The sequence below is a fragment of the Apus apus genome, chromosome 1 (genome assembly GCF_020740795.1).
Source record: "Apus apus isolate bApuApu2 chromosome 1, bApuApu2.pri.cur, whole genome shotgun sequence".
NCBI lineage: Eukaryota > Metazoa > Chordata > Aves > Apodiformes > Apodidae > Apus > Apus apus.
In genome coordinates, this window is record NC_067282.1 from 124,468,079 (window position 1) to 124,483,941 (window position 15,863).

At 44.0% G+C, this 15,863-nt stretch overlaps 1 protein-coding gene across 1 annotated transcript in view; it reads left to right on the top strand.

Moving 5' to 3' along the window:
• Window positions 1–2,199: 2,199 nt before the first annotated feature.
• The window catches only part of EPHA1 (EPH receptor A1), a 39,906-nt gene continuing 26,242 nt past the window's right edge, over window positions 2,200–15,863 (top strand). The window contains exons 1-2 of the mRNA XM_051643263.1: window positions 2,200–2,586; window positions 5,695–5,762. Coding sequence (XP_051499223.1) covers window positions 2,502–2,586; window positions 5,695–5,762 — 153 coding nt within the window. The 5' untranslated portion in view covers window positions 2,200–2,501. The remainder of the gene's footprint in view (window positions 2,587–5,694; window positions 5,763–15,863) is intronic.

The window sequence follows — 15,863 nt, forward strand, 5'->3', positions numbered from 1 at the left end:
ACTCCCACCTCTTTGAAACCTCCTTTCAGGTAGTTGCAGAGAGCAATGAGGTCTCCCCTCAGCCTCCTTTTCTCTAGGCTAAACCACCCCAGCTCCCTCAGCCGCTCCTCATGAGACACACGCTCCAAACCCTTCATCAGCTTCCTTGGACACACTCTAGCAGCTCAATGTCCTTTCTGTACTGAGGGGCCCAAAACTGAACACAGTCCTTGAGGTGCGACCTCACCAGTGCTGACTACAGGGGTAAGATCACCTCCCTGGTCTTGCTGGCCACACTATTCCTTATGCAGGCCAGGATGTCATTGGCCCTCTTCACCACCCAGGCACACGGGAGGGTCATATTCAGCTGGCTCCTGAGCTTCTCTAGAGCCTTACCCTCCAGATGCGAATCGTTCTTCCCCATCTCACACCCATGTAGGCCTCACCTGCTTTGTCCCACCACAGAGGATTTAGCTGTGAGTCTCTGCCCCACTGCTGGATGACAGACTGAAGAAGGCACAGTTTTGTACAGATTAAGACTGAAATGGATACAGTCTACTAGTGCAAAATCAAAGTATGGGATGTAGACAAGGAAAACCTTTCATCAGTGCTGCAACAGGAGTCATTCAAATGTGGGGAAAAGTGAGCATAAAAATTTGAGACCTAGCACCATAGACTGAGAAAGAGGACTTTAGACAGGATTAAACTGGAATAAATATAAGATATAACTACTCTGAAAGATATTACAATTTTAATTATTTGTACTGATATTTGACTTCCTGTGCTATGTAAAATGTAAAGCTTAGTATTTTAACCATTTGTTCTTAAATTTCTTTTGCCTGTGTTGAAACTTCTTGGAATAGATTTTAATTTTCCAAGATGGAAACCTTGGAAATATTAAGAGGATCACAGAACTCACTGAAAGAGTCAGATGCAAGGAACTTCAGGAGGTTCATAGTCCCAACCCTTGCTCACAGCAGGGCTGACTCCAAACCTAGATAAATTGCTCATGACTGTATACCGGTAAGTCTGGAACCCTTCCAAGGGAGGAGATCCCCCAGCTTCTCTAGACAACCTGACAAAGTCCTTTCTTTAGCCTTCCTTGAGGAGGAGGAGGAAGAGAGCAGGAGGAATGCAGCCTTACAGCAAGTGGAGGAATAATGCCATCTGTATTTCAAAGGGAGGGGTGTAATTGCTGTGTATGGGTGGGAGTCACGTCCTTGATGAATGGCAGAAGAGATAACACAAAAGCAAATTGTTTCATATTTCTGCCCCTCAAGGAGGAAACTATAAGTCTCTTGAGATCTTCATACATGGAGTGAGAATCCTTCTGGCTCAGCCCCATGATTTTTACATTGAAAAGCAGGCACCTTCTAGTGTTGCTGAGAAGTTTGTTAAGAGAAAAATGGGAATTCTTCCAGATAAAGAGGCATGGCTATCACTCTGTGTCATGCCTTGGGAACAAAATGTGTGCCTACCACTACGACAGATGGATTTCCTACATCATAGAATGTCTGGGGTTGGAAGGGGCTTTTCAAGGTCATCAAGTCCACCCCCCCCTGCAGTGCGCAGGGACCTTTTAAACCAGGTCAGGTTGCTCAGAGCCCTGTCAAGCCTCACCTTGAATGTCTTCAGGGATGGACCCACCAGCACTTCTGTGGGCAGCCTATTCCAGAGCTTCACCACCCTCACAGTAAAGAACTTCTTCCCAATATGCAATCTAAACCTGCCCTGCTCTAGTTTAAGGCAATTTGCTCCTTGCCCTCTCACTACCAGCCCTTGTAAAAAGCCCCTCCCCAGCTTTGCTGTAGCCCCTTCAGGTACTGGGAGGGTGTTAGGAGGTGTCTCCAGAGTCTTCTCCAGGCTGGTGTGTCTACACAGCAGAGCTGCTCCAGCCCTCGGATCATCTTGGTGGCCTCCTCTGGACTCGCTCCCGGAGCCCCGTGTCCTGCCTGTGTTGGGGGCTCCCGACCTGGACACTGCAACACCAACTGCGAGGCCGCTTTCGGCCGCGCTACCGCCGAGAGAGGCGCTCCGAGCAGCCCCCAGCCCAGCCCAGCCCTGCCGGGGCTGCTTTCGGCTCGCAGAGCCCGGCGCGGGGCTGGGGGCCGGGCTGGGCAGGGGTCCCGCCCCGCGCCCCGGGCAGCGCCGGAGCGGGGGCAGCGGCGAGGGCCGCCCGGGAGGGGGCACCCGGGAGCCTCGGACGGGACGGGACGGGAGCAGAGGTGTGGGGAGGCTCCCGGGAGACGAGGTGGCTGCCTTTAAGGTGGGTTTATTTGCTTGCCAGATGGGAAGTCTGTGACCAGCCCCTTCGAAACAGGTAAAGGCAGAAAGTCTTCTCCACCCACTTCGCCTTGATCTTTCATCATAACTGTGGGCCAGGCAGGGAGGTTGTGCAATGTGTGCGCTCCGGTCGGGAGGCTGCGGGAGAGGCTCATGCACTTCCAGCAGGAGCCAAGGCTTGGAGGCCTGAGCCGGGAGAGCAGGCGAGGACTGGGAGCCGGCCCCCGACCCCGGCCAGCATGGAGCTGAGGACCTGGAGCCCCGGGATCAAGCTCTCCCTCAGGCTCCTTCTCCTCTTTCTTCCCAACGTGTCAGGGAAAGAAGGTAAGCATGGGACCCGCTGGTCCCTCTGCCTGGAGGGTTGGGCTTGGGTGGGGAGACAGAGAGACTGCTCTGAGGGGCAGGGAGCAGGGCCTGGCCAACCGGCGTGGGGCCCCAAGGGTTCCACAGCCTGCTCGGAGGGAGCTGGAGAGGAATTGGGATGTCTGGGAAGGGCTGGTGAGTGTGGGGGAACAAAGGCCAGGAGCAAATCCCATCCGACTCTTGGTGGGTTAGTGAACGGAACCCAGGTATGTTCTCTGCTCCCCTCTCACCCCCTCCCAGTTGAAGCACAAATGCCTCTGCATATCCAGCAATCCAAGGGAATTCTGCCTCTGTTTGCCTTAAACATAAGCTGTTGCAGATAACAAGTTTAAACACAAACTCAGAAAGTTACAGACACACACACACCCCCTGCAGTTTCCTCAGGAAGCCCTCTTGGGAGTTAACCCTTGTGTGCAAGAGGACAGTCATTTTTTTGGAGGCTTGCAAAGTGAGACAGTCTCTTACACCTACCCCTGTGTTGGAAGATAGACCTGGGCTTTATAATTTCCTCTTCTACCTCTTCTCTTGCTTCCCTTCTCCATTCCACTTAGTCTCTTTTATTAGATGTAGCGATCTTCCTTTCTTCCATCTTGGCAGCTGCACAGTGGTTATGAAACATACAGGGAATGGGAATTTTAATAGAGAGGTGAGGAAGAGCAAACCACTGTTCTGTTCCTGATCTCCTCCTGCAGTTAATTCTTGCCAGGGACTTCTAGTCTCTGTTTTGCACAGAGGGAGATATGTTGGGGCACCCAGGACAGACAGCCTTTGCCGTTCCAGGCTCTCAACCGAGAGCACTTAGTCATAACTGGCAGTTCATCCATAGGCTCATCTCAGACTCTACAAGTGCTGAGTGCTCTTTCAAAGCATTCTTGACAAACATGTTTGTAGCAAAGACCCAGCTACATGGATGCAGCTAGCAGACGTTGTGGAGAAGGCCAGCCTAGATGAGAAGTAATACAAGGTAGTGCCATGCAGGCGTTTCCAGAAGTGTGTAACCAGTAGTTGGCAGTAACACTCAGGGACTTCTCTGCCAGCTTCTTCCCTATCTCAGTCATCTCATTTGGGCCATGTCTGTGATCTGCTCTTCCTGAATGTGTCTATCTGGGAACATCTTATTTCCCTGGCGTCCTCTATTATCTGCAGTCTTTCTTCTTATTGGGGAGACCTCTTCCCGTGTGGCTGGACAGCCACGTGAGATTCCTAGGAGTAAGGTCCTAGTCACCCCCGAGTACTCTGTGCTCTTGGAGTCAGGCTGACTCATTCTTCCTTTCCTTGGAGGATTCCTGTTAAAGAGTTTCACTTTGAGAGGTACTTCTCAAGAGTGGACTTCACCCTCTTCAGTGGGCACTTAGCAGCTGAAGGAGCTGCTGTGCAGTGCAGTGGCACGGCACACAGGCTTTGCAAGGTTCCCAACCCGCTCCTGAGTTCCTTTTCCCTTGCTTTGCTACAACTTGCCATGCTGCCCCTCTCACTCCCACGTCACGCCTGGAGTGCGTGAGATAGATATTATCTGGATGAGGATTCTGGAAGGACAGGCTACCTCACCTTGAGATTTCTGGTAGGCAGCAACACGAGAATAGTCCCTTGAATAGAGATACTGAGAGCAGAAGCAACCTGAGTGAGGAGCCTTGTCTGGACAGGGAGTCTGTGGCTAGGAAGGTTTTGCAGTATGACCATGCTGTGAACACTGCGAACTTGCAAAACCTGGATTCCTGCTTTTCCCTTCTCCCAATCCTGAAAGGGTGTTTCAGAGGTGAGAACAGCAGCACAGTCCCTCTTATCTCTGATTCTGGGCCCACAGCCTGCTTCCTCATTCCACAGGACTCTTGCTGATCTGCACTTTATACTCTATTGCTTGTAGTTGGCAGGCAGTATTTGTTAAGCAGTCAGATGAGGGGGAGGAAATCTGGTTATTTAAATGCCATTTAAATATTTCCCCCTACTACCTTTCACCCCCAAATTATTTTTCTGAGATGGTTAGAAATGACCCTGCTGGATACACCCACAGGAATCTAAAAGGGAATTCAGGGAATTGTTCCTGTTTTGGATGTTCCCAGACTGGGTTTGCAGTAGGTGCACTGAAACCAGCAGTCTGTTCTGGCAGCACCAGCAGACCCAAAGGTAGGCACGAAGCTGCACATCCAGCAGTATGACTTGCTCCAGTTTCTCTCCCTTCTCCCCGTATGTCTACACATCTTTAATTTCTCTTTAGATCAAGACTTGAGGGCAAACACTGATCACATTCTAAAATTTATTTGAGGGCTAAAAATGAACATGGTGCTGAATTTCTCCTTTTGTCACATGACTTTAGGAGCCACACAGCCCTGCAGGGCAGCCCTGTGAGAGGTGGCAATGCTCTCTGTGACTGGCAGCCATTATTCTCTTGCTGTCGTGGCTAAAACAATCGTGGGGGAAAAGCAGTGAAACTATTTCTAGGCCACCATCAGATGGTGGACAGCCTGGGCCAGAGGTAGAAGGCCCAGCAGTGTGACCAACTGATGTCTGTCATAGCTTTTGGGTACAGTGACAGTGCGAAGTCCCTTCTCCCACTTCACACTGCCTCTGTACTTTCCTGCAGTGTTTCAAGGACTGAATAGTACCTTTAGGCAACACTGATTGATCTTTTGTTTTGGTAATTTATTTGATCACCTGCCTCATGGATTTTGTTTGAGGTCTTCTTGTTTCCAAGATCCATGTGTTTAGCTGGATTCCCATTTCAATCGGTTGGCCTCCTGCTTACCTTATTGGGGCAGCTTTCGGAAGCAAAAATTTGTCAGGATTGCATTTTTTTTTTGGATGTGTGTGGGTGCTACTTGAGAGGAGGATGGAAGGGGAGAGGGTCTTGGATATGAGGAAAACCTTTTAACTCCCGACTAGCAACACTGTCTTCTCATCCTTGCTTGAGCTGTGCTTTTTAAAGGTACAAGGTCACAAAGGATAGGGGGCTGTGGGCTGAGAGAGGAAGGGCAGGCTTTGTCTTCTGTGACATAACAAGGATGAAGCCATTCCAGGGGGCATATGAACTAGGTCACTGATTTATTTTTTTCCCCTTCTTCTGGTTTTCAGTGGATCTACTTGACACAAGCACTGCTCAGGGTGAACTGGGCTGGCTTCCAGACCCTCCAGAAGTAGGGGTGAGTACACATGTTCAAAGAAGGGGAGCTGTATGTGAAAAGCATAATCCAAGTTGAAATTCCAGCCTGCCTCCCCAAATTGGACTGCTGTACCTCCACCTTCTCCTGGACTTTGTATGCTGTATCTTCCTTGCAGCCACTGCACCTCTGCAGCCTCCTCCACTAGCCAGCTGTTTGAGGACTGATGCCTGTTAACTTCCAGTAGCTCTCAGTGATTAAGCATGTCCTGGAAATACATTGTTTCCATGACATAGTAAAAGTTAATGGAGAAAAAAGGGGAAAAAAATCAAACCATCACCTATTTTTTCATCCTAACATGTTGCAAATACATCTTATGTCTTCTTCCCTGGGCAAACAGCCATGTCAGAAGAATTTCTGTGTCCAAGGCTCTAAAGAATTTAGAATATTTTTTTTGTTTAAAATTGTTCTGTCATTTTTCTTCTTGAGTACTGAACTGAATGATACGGTTACACATTTTTTACCTGGGTAACTGACTGAAGAGATAACTTATCTCATGGGGCAGCAATCTGGCCAATGGGGTGGGCTCCAAGGTTCTAGGACTTTACACACAGCCATAATGCAATGTTTGGCCCACACAGCTGATAATGAGGGAGGCATTTCCCTTTGTTTCATGACTGCAGAATTGGGTTGATGGAAGTGCTTCGAAATCTACTCCTGAAACCACTGCAAAATTGGACTCAAAAACATAAGTGAGACCTCAGCTATTTTTGTACAAGTACAGCTATTTTGTATGAAGTTTAGTTGAGTACTCCCTCTAGCATCACAACCTACCTTATGGAAGATGGCTTCCTTTGTAACAGCAGGACTGTAGGAGTAGTGGGAGGAAGGCACAAAAAAAAAAAAAAGGGAATTCAGGGACTGCAGCAGTTAGAAGGACCTATTTTAATATATACTTCCAGTTCCTCGTCCATGCTCGTATCTTTCTAGCAAGCTCTCCTATGGAGAAAGAGTCTGTCCCCTTGCTGCTTATAGAGCAGACCTGGGTTCAGCCTGTTCCCAACTCATTTTCATAATATTCCTCTGTAATGCACTGTGGCTGGTTTAAATTCACCCCAGCTTCCTCCTTCTCCTGGTAGTCTTGCTGGGTGAACTAGAGCCAGACAGTGAGGTTCTCCTGTACTGGCATAACTGCATTTGTTTCGTTTACACAGCTGTTTTGGTTAATATTATTATTATACCCTACTCAAAACAGGTGCCCTAGTGACATACATGTAGATCATGTTTTGCCCATTGGTAGTTTTAACACAAAATTGTGCTGCAGGCACATTCAGGATGAAGCTTGCCTCTTGAAGAGATTGGTAAAAAACACTGAATAGTGTGTTCTAAAAAATAATCTGACAGAAAGGAAGCAAAGCCTTTGTTAAAGAAGGTCAGATTTTTGCACAGTGAGTTCCCAGCAGTGCTAGGTGCTGGCATACCCTTTGGCTTGTGCTACATTTGCTTTTTAAAATATGTGTATTTAAAATATAGTAGCTGTCACTCAGAACTGTAGAAGATGCTGGAAAATATGGCCTGAGAGCAATCTAAACTAATAGATCAAGATACTGGTGACTGATAAACTGAAAGGGGATGAAGAACAGATTAATTGATTTATGACAAGCAACTCCTTTGTAGGGATTTGTCTGATTATGTCATTTCCCAGTAACTGTCAGGTGGAAGGCTGACAAATTGCCACAAGCAGAAGGGGAACAATGGGTGATTCTCTTGGAATCAGGAGCTTAGGACAACTGTTTCTGAGATGATCCTCCCAAAATGAAAAAATAAATATGTTTGAAAGAGAAGTGAGATAATTTCTGGACACTTTTTGAGACAAAAGAACTAAGTTTAATATTGCATAGTCCGACCAGCTTGGTATATTAACAGGCTGGAAACATCTGAGCTGTATTTCATACAGAGTTGAAGAGTATATTTCATGTAGCACTGCTACTTGTATCTAACCTCAAATGCCAGAGCTCTCCCATCTGTGAGCTGGATTTCTGTCAATATGCTTATCACACAGAGGAGGGAATTTGATGTGAGGAATTTTAGTGCTTTATACGGACAAGGTCTCTGAGGTTTAGCCCTGAAGAGGCTGGATAATTCTGTGAAGGCAGAATTACACCTTTGTTTTCTCCTCACTTTTAGCTGTGAACAGTGAGCTGTACCCCAGTCATTTTTTTGACACATTTTTCTGTGCTTCTAGAGTTCAGTAACTGGCAGTGAAATCTTGCCTAAGATTAAACATAGTCTTTAAGTGAAAGTATCTGTAGTTTAAGTAAAGGGTCTGTAGGAGTTTGTTTGCTGAAAGTTTTGTTAGCTTGCTTTGTGGTAGCTTCTTAGAAAGGGTTTTATTAATTTTAGGGTACTATTGGAAACTACCTTAAAAAGGTAGTTCATGTTGGGAGCTCATAGTAGTTCATCTGGTAGTCCATATAATCACTTTCTTATCTTCCTTACCTGCCCCCATCATCTAATAAAATCCTTTATAATTGTTTTTGTCTTTGAACTTTTGAGATAGCAATAGCAGTTGGGCCTGGGGAGGTGAATTACGGTACTAGTATCAGATTCCTGGCTTTTAACATACTGTGTCCAATTCTGGAGCCCCCAACATAAGAAGGACACGGAGCTGTTGGAGCAAGTCCAGAGGAGGGCCACAAAGATGATCAGAGGGCTGGAGCACCTCTCCTGTGAAGACATATTTTCATGTATAATTGCATTGCAGGTGGTGTTGAGGAGTCATGTTATCCTCTTGCATTTTGCTTTTAGTAGAGAAGGCTCTGAGCAATCCACCCTGGCTTTGAAGTTAGCCTTGCTGTGAGCAGGGGATTGGAGTAGAGACCCAAAGGTCCCTTCCCACCTAAATGTTTCTGTGTTCACGTGATAGTTTTGCATTTTTTGTTATTATTCTGAGCTTGCTTTAGCCAGGCACAAAAGGTCTTTCCAGTTTTACCTGATTTAATGTTTTGAACTCTGTAATACCTGGTCCTATGGATTTTCTGTATCAGTTTATGTAGGCCTATGATACAACGTATTGGACAATCCAGTATTTGTCTTTAGTAGCTATGATTATTTTACCCTAGTTTTACCCTACTATTTCCAATTCCTTTTTTTGATCAGTGAACAGTATTTGCATAATCCAGTCCTACTTTCATGAGTATGTGTGACTACTTAAATTCTTAGCTGTTTACACTGTCAGATGCTGGACCACTCAATGTGACTTTCTGTCTTTATGCTGTTGAACAGATTGTAAATGAAACAAATTTTATTCTTTTTTAGCTGGTATGTTTTCTTGGGAGGCATGCTTTCACCAGTGCCTCCAGAAGAATCCTTTTTTACAGTAACTGTTCTTAAATTGGATATCTGTTATTTCAGAAATCACATTATCTCTGCTGCTGCCATTAATTGCCAAATTGTGTAGTATTTAGTACATATTAAAGGTTTAGCAACGTTCAGTTCTCAGCTGGTAGCTGGTTTATAGACCTTATTTTTCCCAAATGTTATTCCTGCATGGATCATAGCATTTTTAAAGCTTCCAGGTGATTTTCTTAGTCTCCTTCTTAGGCTGCTGTTCTTCTCAATCTCCTACGCATGCTGAGGTGGAGGACATAATCTTTCTGCCTGTTCTATACTCTTGCTTACTTCCACACAGAGTTCAAAAGTGTTGCCATCACTTTCAAATTTTCTACCACTGTGCATGGCACCTGATGTTCTCAATTTTTCTGAACTCTACCTTCACCCAGGACTAAGGATGTGCATTTCATCTCAGTGACCTAACATATCCCAGAGGCTATTTGTAAATAGCCACTGACTGTGACCATTGTGGCCTCAAAAACACTTGAAAAAGTTTGAAAATTAGATCATTCTTATGCAGTTCTGTACCCCGTGTTTCACAGGAGGTCTGGTTGTGAACATGACAGCTGCCGAAGCTATGTGAATGCAATTTGAGTAAGCCAGTACTCAGATATAATAATAATAACAACAATTTATTATTATTATTCTATTTTTATGCTGTCATTTTTCAATGAAATCCCAGGCATAGTGCAAATTCTATACTGCTCAACTATTTTCTTAGGGTAATAGACTGGATCAAGTTCCTGTGACCTGTCAGCAACTTTCGTATCATTGACTGTCCCTTCCAGCCCCTAATATTCTGTGGTTCTGTGACCACACAGTAATGTTTACATGCCTTCAGGCTCCAGCAAGGTGGGATACTGTTCCAGTGGCCTCAGAGGTCCCAGTTAGTGACAGCTGATGGGTGGTTTCTGTTTCCACCACTTCTGCTCAGAAAGATAGGTCTGGCTACAGGAGTTGAATGCACCATTAGTCTCAGCCAGTCATCTGTTTGTATAACCTGAAGGTGGTGTGCAAAATAACCATCAGAAATGCTGTTATGTGCATCTCTTTCCACAGCTGTTGACAATGTGTATGTCCTTTAAGATCTAACTCAAAGGGATGTCATCACCCCTGAACTTGGAATAGAGTAGCAGTATGTACCTCAGCCTGCTCTCAATTTAAGGCATAGGTAATTAGGTCTTCCAAGTGAACAGGATCTACATAGAAATAAGGGTCAAATGCCTAGTAAAGTCAACAACTAACTGGAAATGGGAACAGCTCTGGCTTCAGGGTAATATCCCAGTATGCCCTGCTGCTGTGGTGACTGGTGGAGATGCTCGATGATATTCTGTTAAGTGAGAACTAGTTATTTTGTGTGGCTTTGGGAGAGAAGTAAAAAAATAAAATGTTATGCATATCCAGATATACATTGTTTTATTCAGAGAGGTAAAAGTGAGAGAGGGGAATAACGAAAGTGAGAGGAAGTACATGAGTAACTACTGTAGGCCAGACTGCATGAGCCACCAACTAGGCAGCTCACCTGCTACAGATCCAAGTAGCAATCTCAGCTAGAGGACTTGCTGCTGTGACCTGAAGGGCAGCAAAGGCCACGTTCCTAGGCAGTGTGAATATGCTGTACAACCATGACATGCATCACCACAGCTTTGAAGGCACAACAGTGATAACAGCTCTGTTGCCTAGCAGCTTCAGAAAGCTGATTCACTCTTTTATAGCTGTAGAATGAGAGTGGACAAGGTTCACTGAACTCCCTCACATCACCACAAAAGCACCACAAGTCAGCTGGAGCTTTGAGATGAGTCTGCCCTTGCCAAGGTCCTCTGAAAAGACTAACAAACTATTTAAAGTAAAAACCAAAACAACTGTTATTATCATACCAACCAAAACTACTGGTGAGTTTGCAGGCAGGCAGGTTGGAAAGGAAAAGTTTCCTGTTTTGTTGCCTGCTGTGTCCTTGCTGGATGGACCTATGCTTTGAAGTGTGATTCTCACCATCTCAGAAGCAAAATTGCAGAAAAATGTGCCCACTCCCTCTGATTTCTTGGAAGGTTATTTCCATTGCTCCTAAGGCCTAGTTCCTGGCTTCTCTGTGCTTGACTGGGAACGTGCCAGCTCCTCACTGTGGGTTTCATGCTGTCATTTCCTGTAGCTTTTTTTCTCCAGGTGGGTTTGATTATCTCAAAGAAAAGGCACAACTACCTTGTCCCTGTGTGGGGTTCCACCTGACTTATCTGTCAAAGGAACCCATGCAAACAGAGCAAGTATTGCCCATCACCATCAGGCTCATTTCTCAGGTTCTCTGTAAATACTGGAAGTATATATACTGAACACACCACATAAAACCATAACTTACACCATACAAAGCCCTTTGCCTTGAAAAAAATAAATGAATCACTTCCATTTACAATTTCTCCTTTGCAATGTATAATGTAGTGCAAAAATAACATCAGAATGAACATTTGCTTTATCTGTAATATGACTTCAGCCCAGAACTCTGAACTCTTAATATGCACCATTTGATTTTCCACTCCTGTCCTTTTTGCAGTTATTGATATTGCTAGTGGGTGCTAGCAAAACAGATATATTCAAAACAAGTGTTCCAAAATACCGAAGTGAAATGATTGACTGTCATTATCCCTCACCTAGTAGCATCTTTTGTGACCCCAGAACTGTTTTCATGTAAGAATTTAATGTGGCCAGACAGTTCAGAGAATGAGCAGGCAGTAGAACCTGGGTTTGATAGACAGGTTTGATAATCAGTGCACTGGAGCTCTGTGACTCACATGAGCACCTTATCTTCCTGTAAGAACCTGAGTACAAGTTAAATTGGAAGGAGATGGGTGGGATGAAGACCTATGTGCTAGTGCTCTGAGGGACACATAATGACATAATGCATGTGCTCCTCCCTGACAATAATTGATGGATCATTGTGGGAAAAAAAATGTATCATCCCACCCAGAATGATACTGTAGTCAAGTAAACATCACTTCTGTGTTCAGTTGTGTCAAAGACTCCATGATGATGTGATGAAATCAAACTTCCCTGACCATTGCCAAATGATCAAAGAAATTAAAGCAGCCTCTTTGCTGTTCTCAGATTTAAAGTTACAGGAGAAATGAAGTGTCTGGGTGTCACCACACTCCTTTCATCATAGTAATCTAAATGGTCTTCCACACAGCAAAAGAACTTGAAAGAGTATTGAGAAATGTTCAGTGAAGGGTCACAGAAACTTAATTCTGGAATACTGTCAAAACACCACTGTGGTGCTGCTATTTTTGGCTAGCTGATCTAGTTTTACCTACTGATGGATTTGACAGATGTATTTTCATTGAAGAGAAGCTGTTCATCATACCATGGCAAGTATCAGCAAGATGTCTCTGTTGCCACAGTCTTTCCTCTGAGGCATTACCTAAGAATGTAGTACAGCCGACCCTGTAATGTACAACTGCTGTGAATTCTAAATCTATTCCAGGAAGGTTGTTTGGTTTTTTTGCCACAGAAACCATTCAGTGGTGTGTGTTCTGCTCAGTGGTTTCAGGCTTGGAACACAAGTGATGTATTGTTGCTGAAAAAGATGGCTGTTTTGAGCCCTGAAATTTTTCTTTAGGAAGAGATTTGATGGATTAAAATAGCGCTCTGAGTTGTTGCAAATTAAATGAGAAAGAGATGCACTTTCTAAGCACAGGTACACTGTAGCTGTACTAACTCAAGTGGTCTTTTCATCTTAGTTCAGTTAAGATTCACAGTTAGATTCAACTAAGTTCCCAGTTAAACAGGTTTTCAGTGGATGAACTCCTAACTTTTCCAGTGGAGACAGCCATCTTAGTAACTTGCCTTATTGTTGCCTTCTGTAAGAGTCTTAAAAAGTATTGCTGTGCCTTTCCCCAGGGGTCTGCAGGCCACAGATTGGAAGCCACTGTGCTAAGCTAATGTGAAGGCCAATGAAATAAAGGTCACAGCAGGCAGGATCTTACCTAAAAGGATACAGGGCAAGTACCTGGCGAGCTGTAGCTGAGACAGCATTACTGTTGCGAGCCATAAGCTCTTCTGAGCCTGAGGATCTGCAACACAGTCAGTCTGCTGCCCCTGTCACTGGTTGCCTACCTCTTTAATAGCAACAGTGCTTAAAAGCATCATCATAAAAAGTCTGGGTTTGGTTTTGGTTTTGTCTTGTGTTTTTTTTCCACAATGAAAGAGACTAAAACCAAAAGAGACTACTTGCTGCCTGCAGAGCCTGAAGTAGCTCTGAAAAGACATATAAATTGTCTCAGTTTGTTTTAATCTTATACCTTACAGCAGATCCTAGGAAGAGTAGCCCACAAATGAATGGAGGAATCATAGGTTTTCCTATATAGGCTTCTTGACACAGACCTAGAGAAAGCTCATTTATAGAAAAGGCAGAGTAAGCCTTCCTTAGGCTTCAGAGTTTCACACTGTATAATCAATTCAAAGTCAATCAAGGCAGATATTACAAGGCTTATGTTAACTTTGGATCTTTACTCACAAGGCAGACCAAACCAATACCATTTACTACAGATCTCCATTCAAGTCACACTGAGCTGCAATCAGAAAGATAGCTCATCTATCTCCACCACTGGTTTCTTTATTTTGAATCCAACCTAGCAATGGGAGGAAAGTTGGCTTCCTTTTTCCTAAACTTGCAGTGTTCTGAGATTATTGCGATAGTACTTTTGCTTTGAGGTTTTCATTCACTTAAACTTACTGTTGTGCTGGAATTATTTTCTTCTTTATTGTACCACCAGACTTTCAAGAACAAATCTCTGGAACAAAGTGCCTGTTAGCATATGGGTTCCTGAGAATTACAGAACAACCTTTTATTCTCAAATCCAATGGCTACATCCTTAGACTTTTTAGAAGTCAAGTTACTGACTTACGGTCCTCTCCTGATTGCACTGGCTTTTGGGCTTTTTAAACAACTTTGTAAGAACTTTGTAAAAGGTTTTAAAAGTTTAAAGACTAGTATAAGGACTACTTAAACTTTAAAAATAATTTAAGTTTAAAAGGAGTTTTAAATAATAAAGAATGAAAGAGCTGAAGAACTCTACCTTTCTTGGAGCATGGTGATCTGCTAGATGATCTCCAAGGGTCCTGCGTCTTTCTGTGATTCTAAATTTCATGAGAAAGTTTTCTGTAGCATCACAAAATCACAGTTCATTCAGTGCTAAAATTAAGAAGTCTGGCTCCCACTGAACCCCATTTCTTCTAGAAGAAAGTTTCCCATCCTCTGGCCAAAATGATGACTAGAGTAAGGGTATAGTTCTGGAATGAAATCGGTACAAAGTTGTTTTATCAAAGGAGGTATATTCAATGCCACTGGAAAACTGGAGAGCCAGGTAATTCATCTTGATTGAGGCAGACTTTGCCACATGTGTTCATTAGGAACATTACATTAAAAATCTGAGGCATACATTTTGATTTTGCAGCAGATTCTTTGAGGAAGTGAGACTGTTGCCTAGCAATTTCTGGACACATCATCCTTTCATTAAGTGTTTTATGTAACAGTTTTCCTCTACTACTTTGAATGTAAAGGCTTCACTGAATAATGAAGTATATTTAACAATAGGTCTGTATTGTTAGCATAAATATATTTGTTTTACTTCCTTTACCCATCAGCAGTAGAGTCTGGAGAAACCAGGTCTGACTTCTTTGTTATTTCTTTGCACCACACTGCAGCTGAGCAATATCGAAGCCCCCACCCTGGAAGTCTTCAAGGGCAGGTTGGATGGGGCTCTGAGCAACCTGGTGTAGTGGGAGGTGTCCCTGCCCATGCAGGGGGGTTGGAACTAGATGATCTTTAAGGTTCCTTCTAACCCAAACCATTCTATGATTCTATGAATAGTCAGTGCTAAGCATCTTTGCCCTGAAGAGTGAGCTCAGTCTGGAGGAAGCTGAGCTGAGAAATGTAGGGTTGGATTTTTTCCAGCCATAGAGTTAAAGGAAATTTTAATGCTAAAGGTATCACTATGGAAAATGAAATTTCAATCCTGTATCATTACATTTTTAAAATATTATATTCAGGACATGCATCACAACAGCTTCTATCTTTTGGTGAGACATGCAAACTCGCTTTCTGGTGACACTTGTCAGTGGCATTGCCTTAGGGTAAACTGCTAATGGAAGCTTGTCTAACTCTCAGCCTTCAAATGCAATTATGCGTTTCCCATCAGCGTGTTGGAAGCAGACACCCATGGAAAAATGCTTCTAAAAGCCAGTACAGACATCAGCAGTTTCTTTTGAAAGCTACTTTGCTCTTCTTTTCCTTTCTATTTCAATCTGCTTCAGGATGTGTTGTAAATTCAGTTTTGTAGCATTTCTCAGAAGTTCTTCAATGAAATAGTGCAAGGAGTTATTGATTGTTCCTTTTAGTTGATCAGCTGGGACTAATGTGTCTGTTTCTCTTGTTACCCTAAGTCTTTTAACGTCCAGTGAATGAAATAAGTGTAAATCCTGTGCAGTGCAGGTGTATGCCAGCTGGGTCAGATTAAGGGGGTGGAGTAACACTGGAGATTAATTACATGAAGAAAGAGGAACATAGATAGCATCCGCAGAACTTCCTGGGAGGAGGTTGCTGGTGTGCCCTTCGTTGCACTTGTGTTACCAGCAGGGCTTGCTAGTTTGGAGAAAGTACTCAGCTAGTTTTCAGAGTGGGGCTGCTTAGGAAATATGCTCTAAGTCATGGCATAAAAAGAAAGCCTTCTTTGGCATTCTGTGGGTCCATCTCTTGTATTC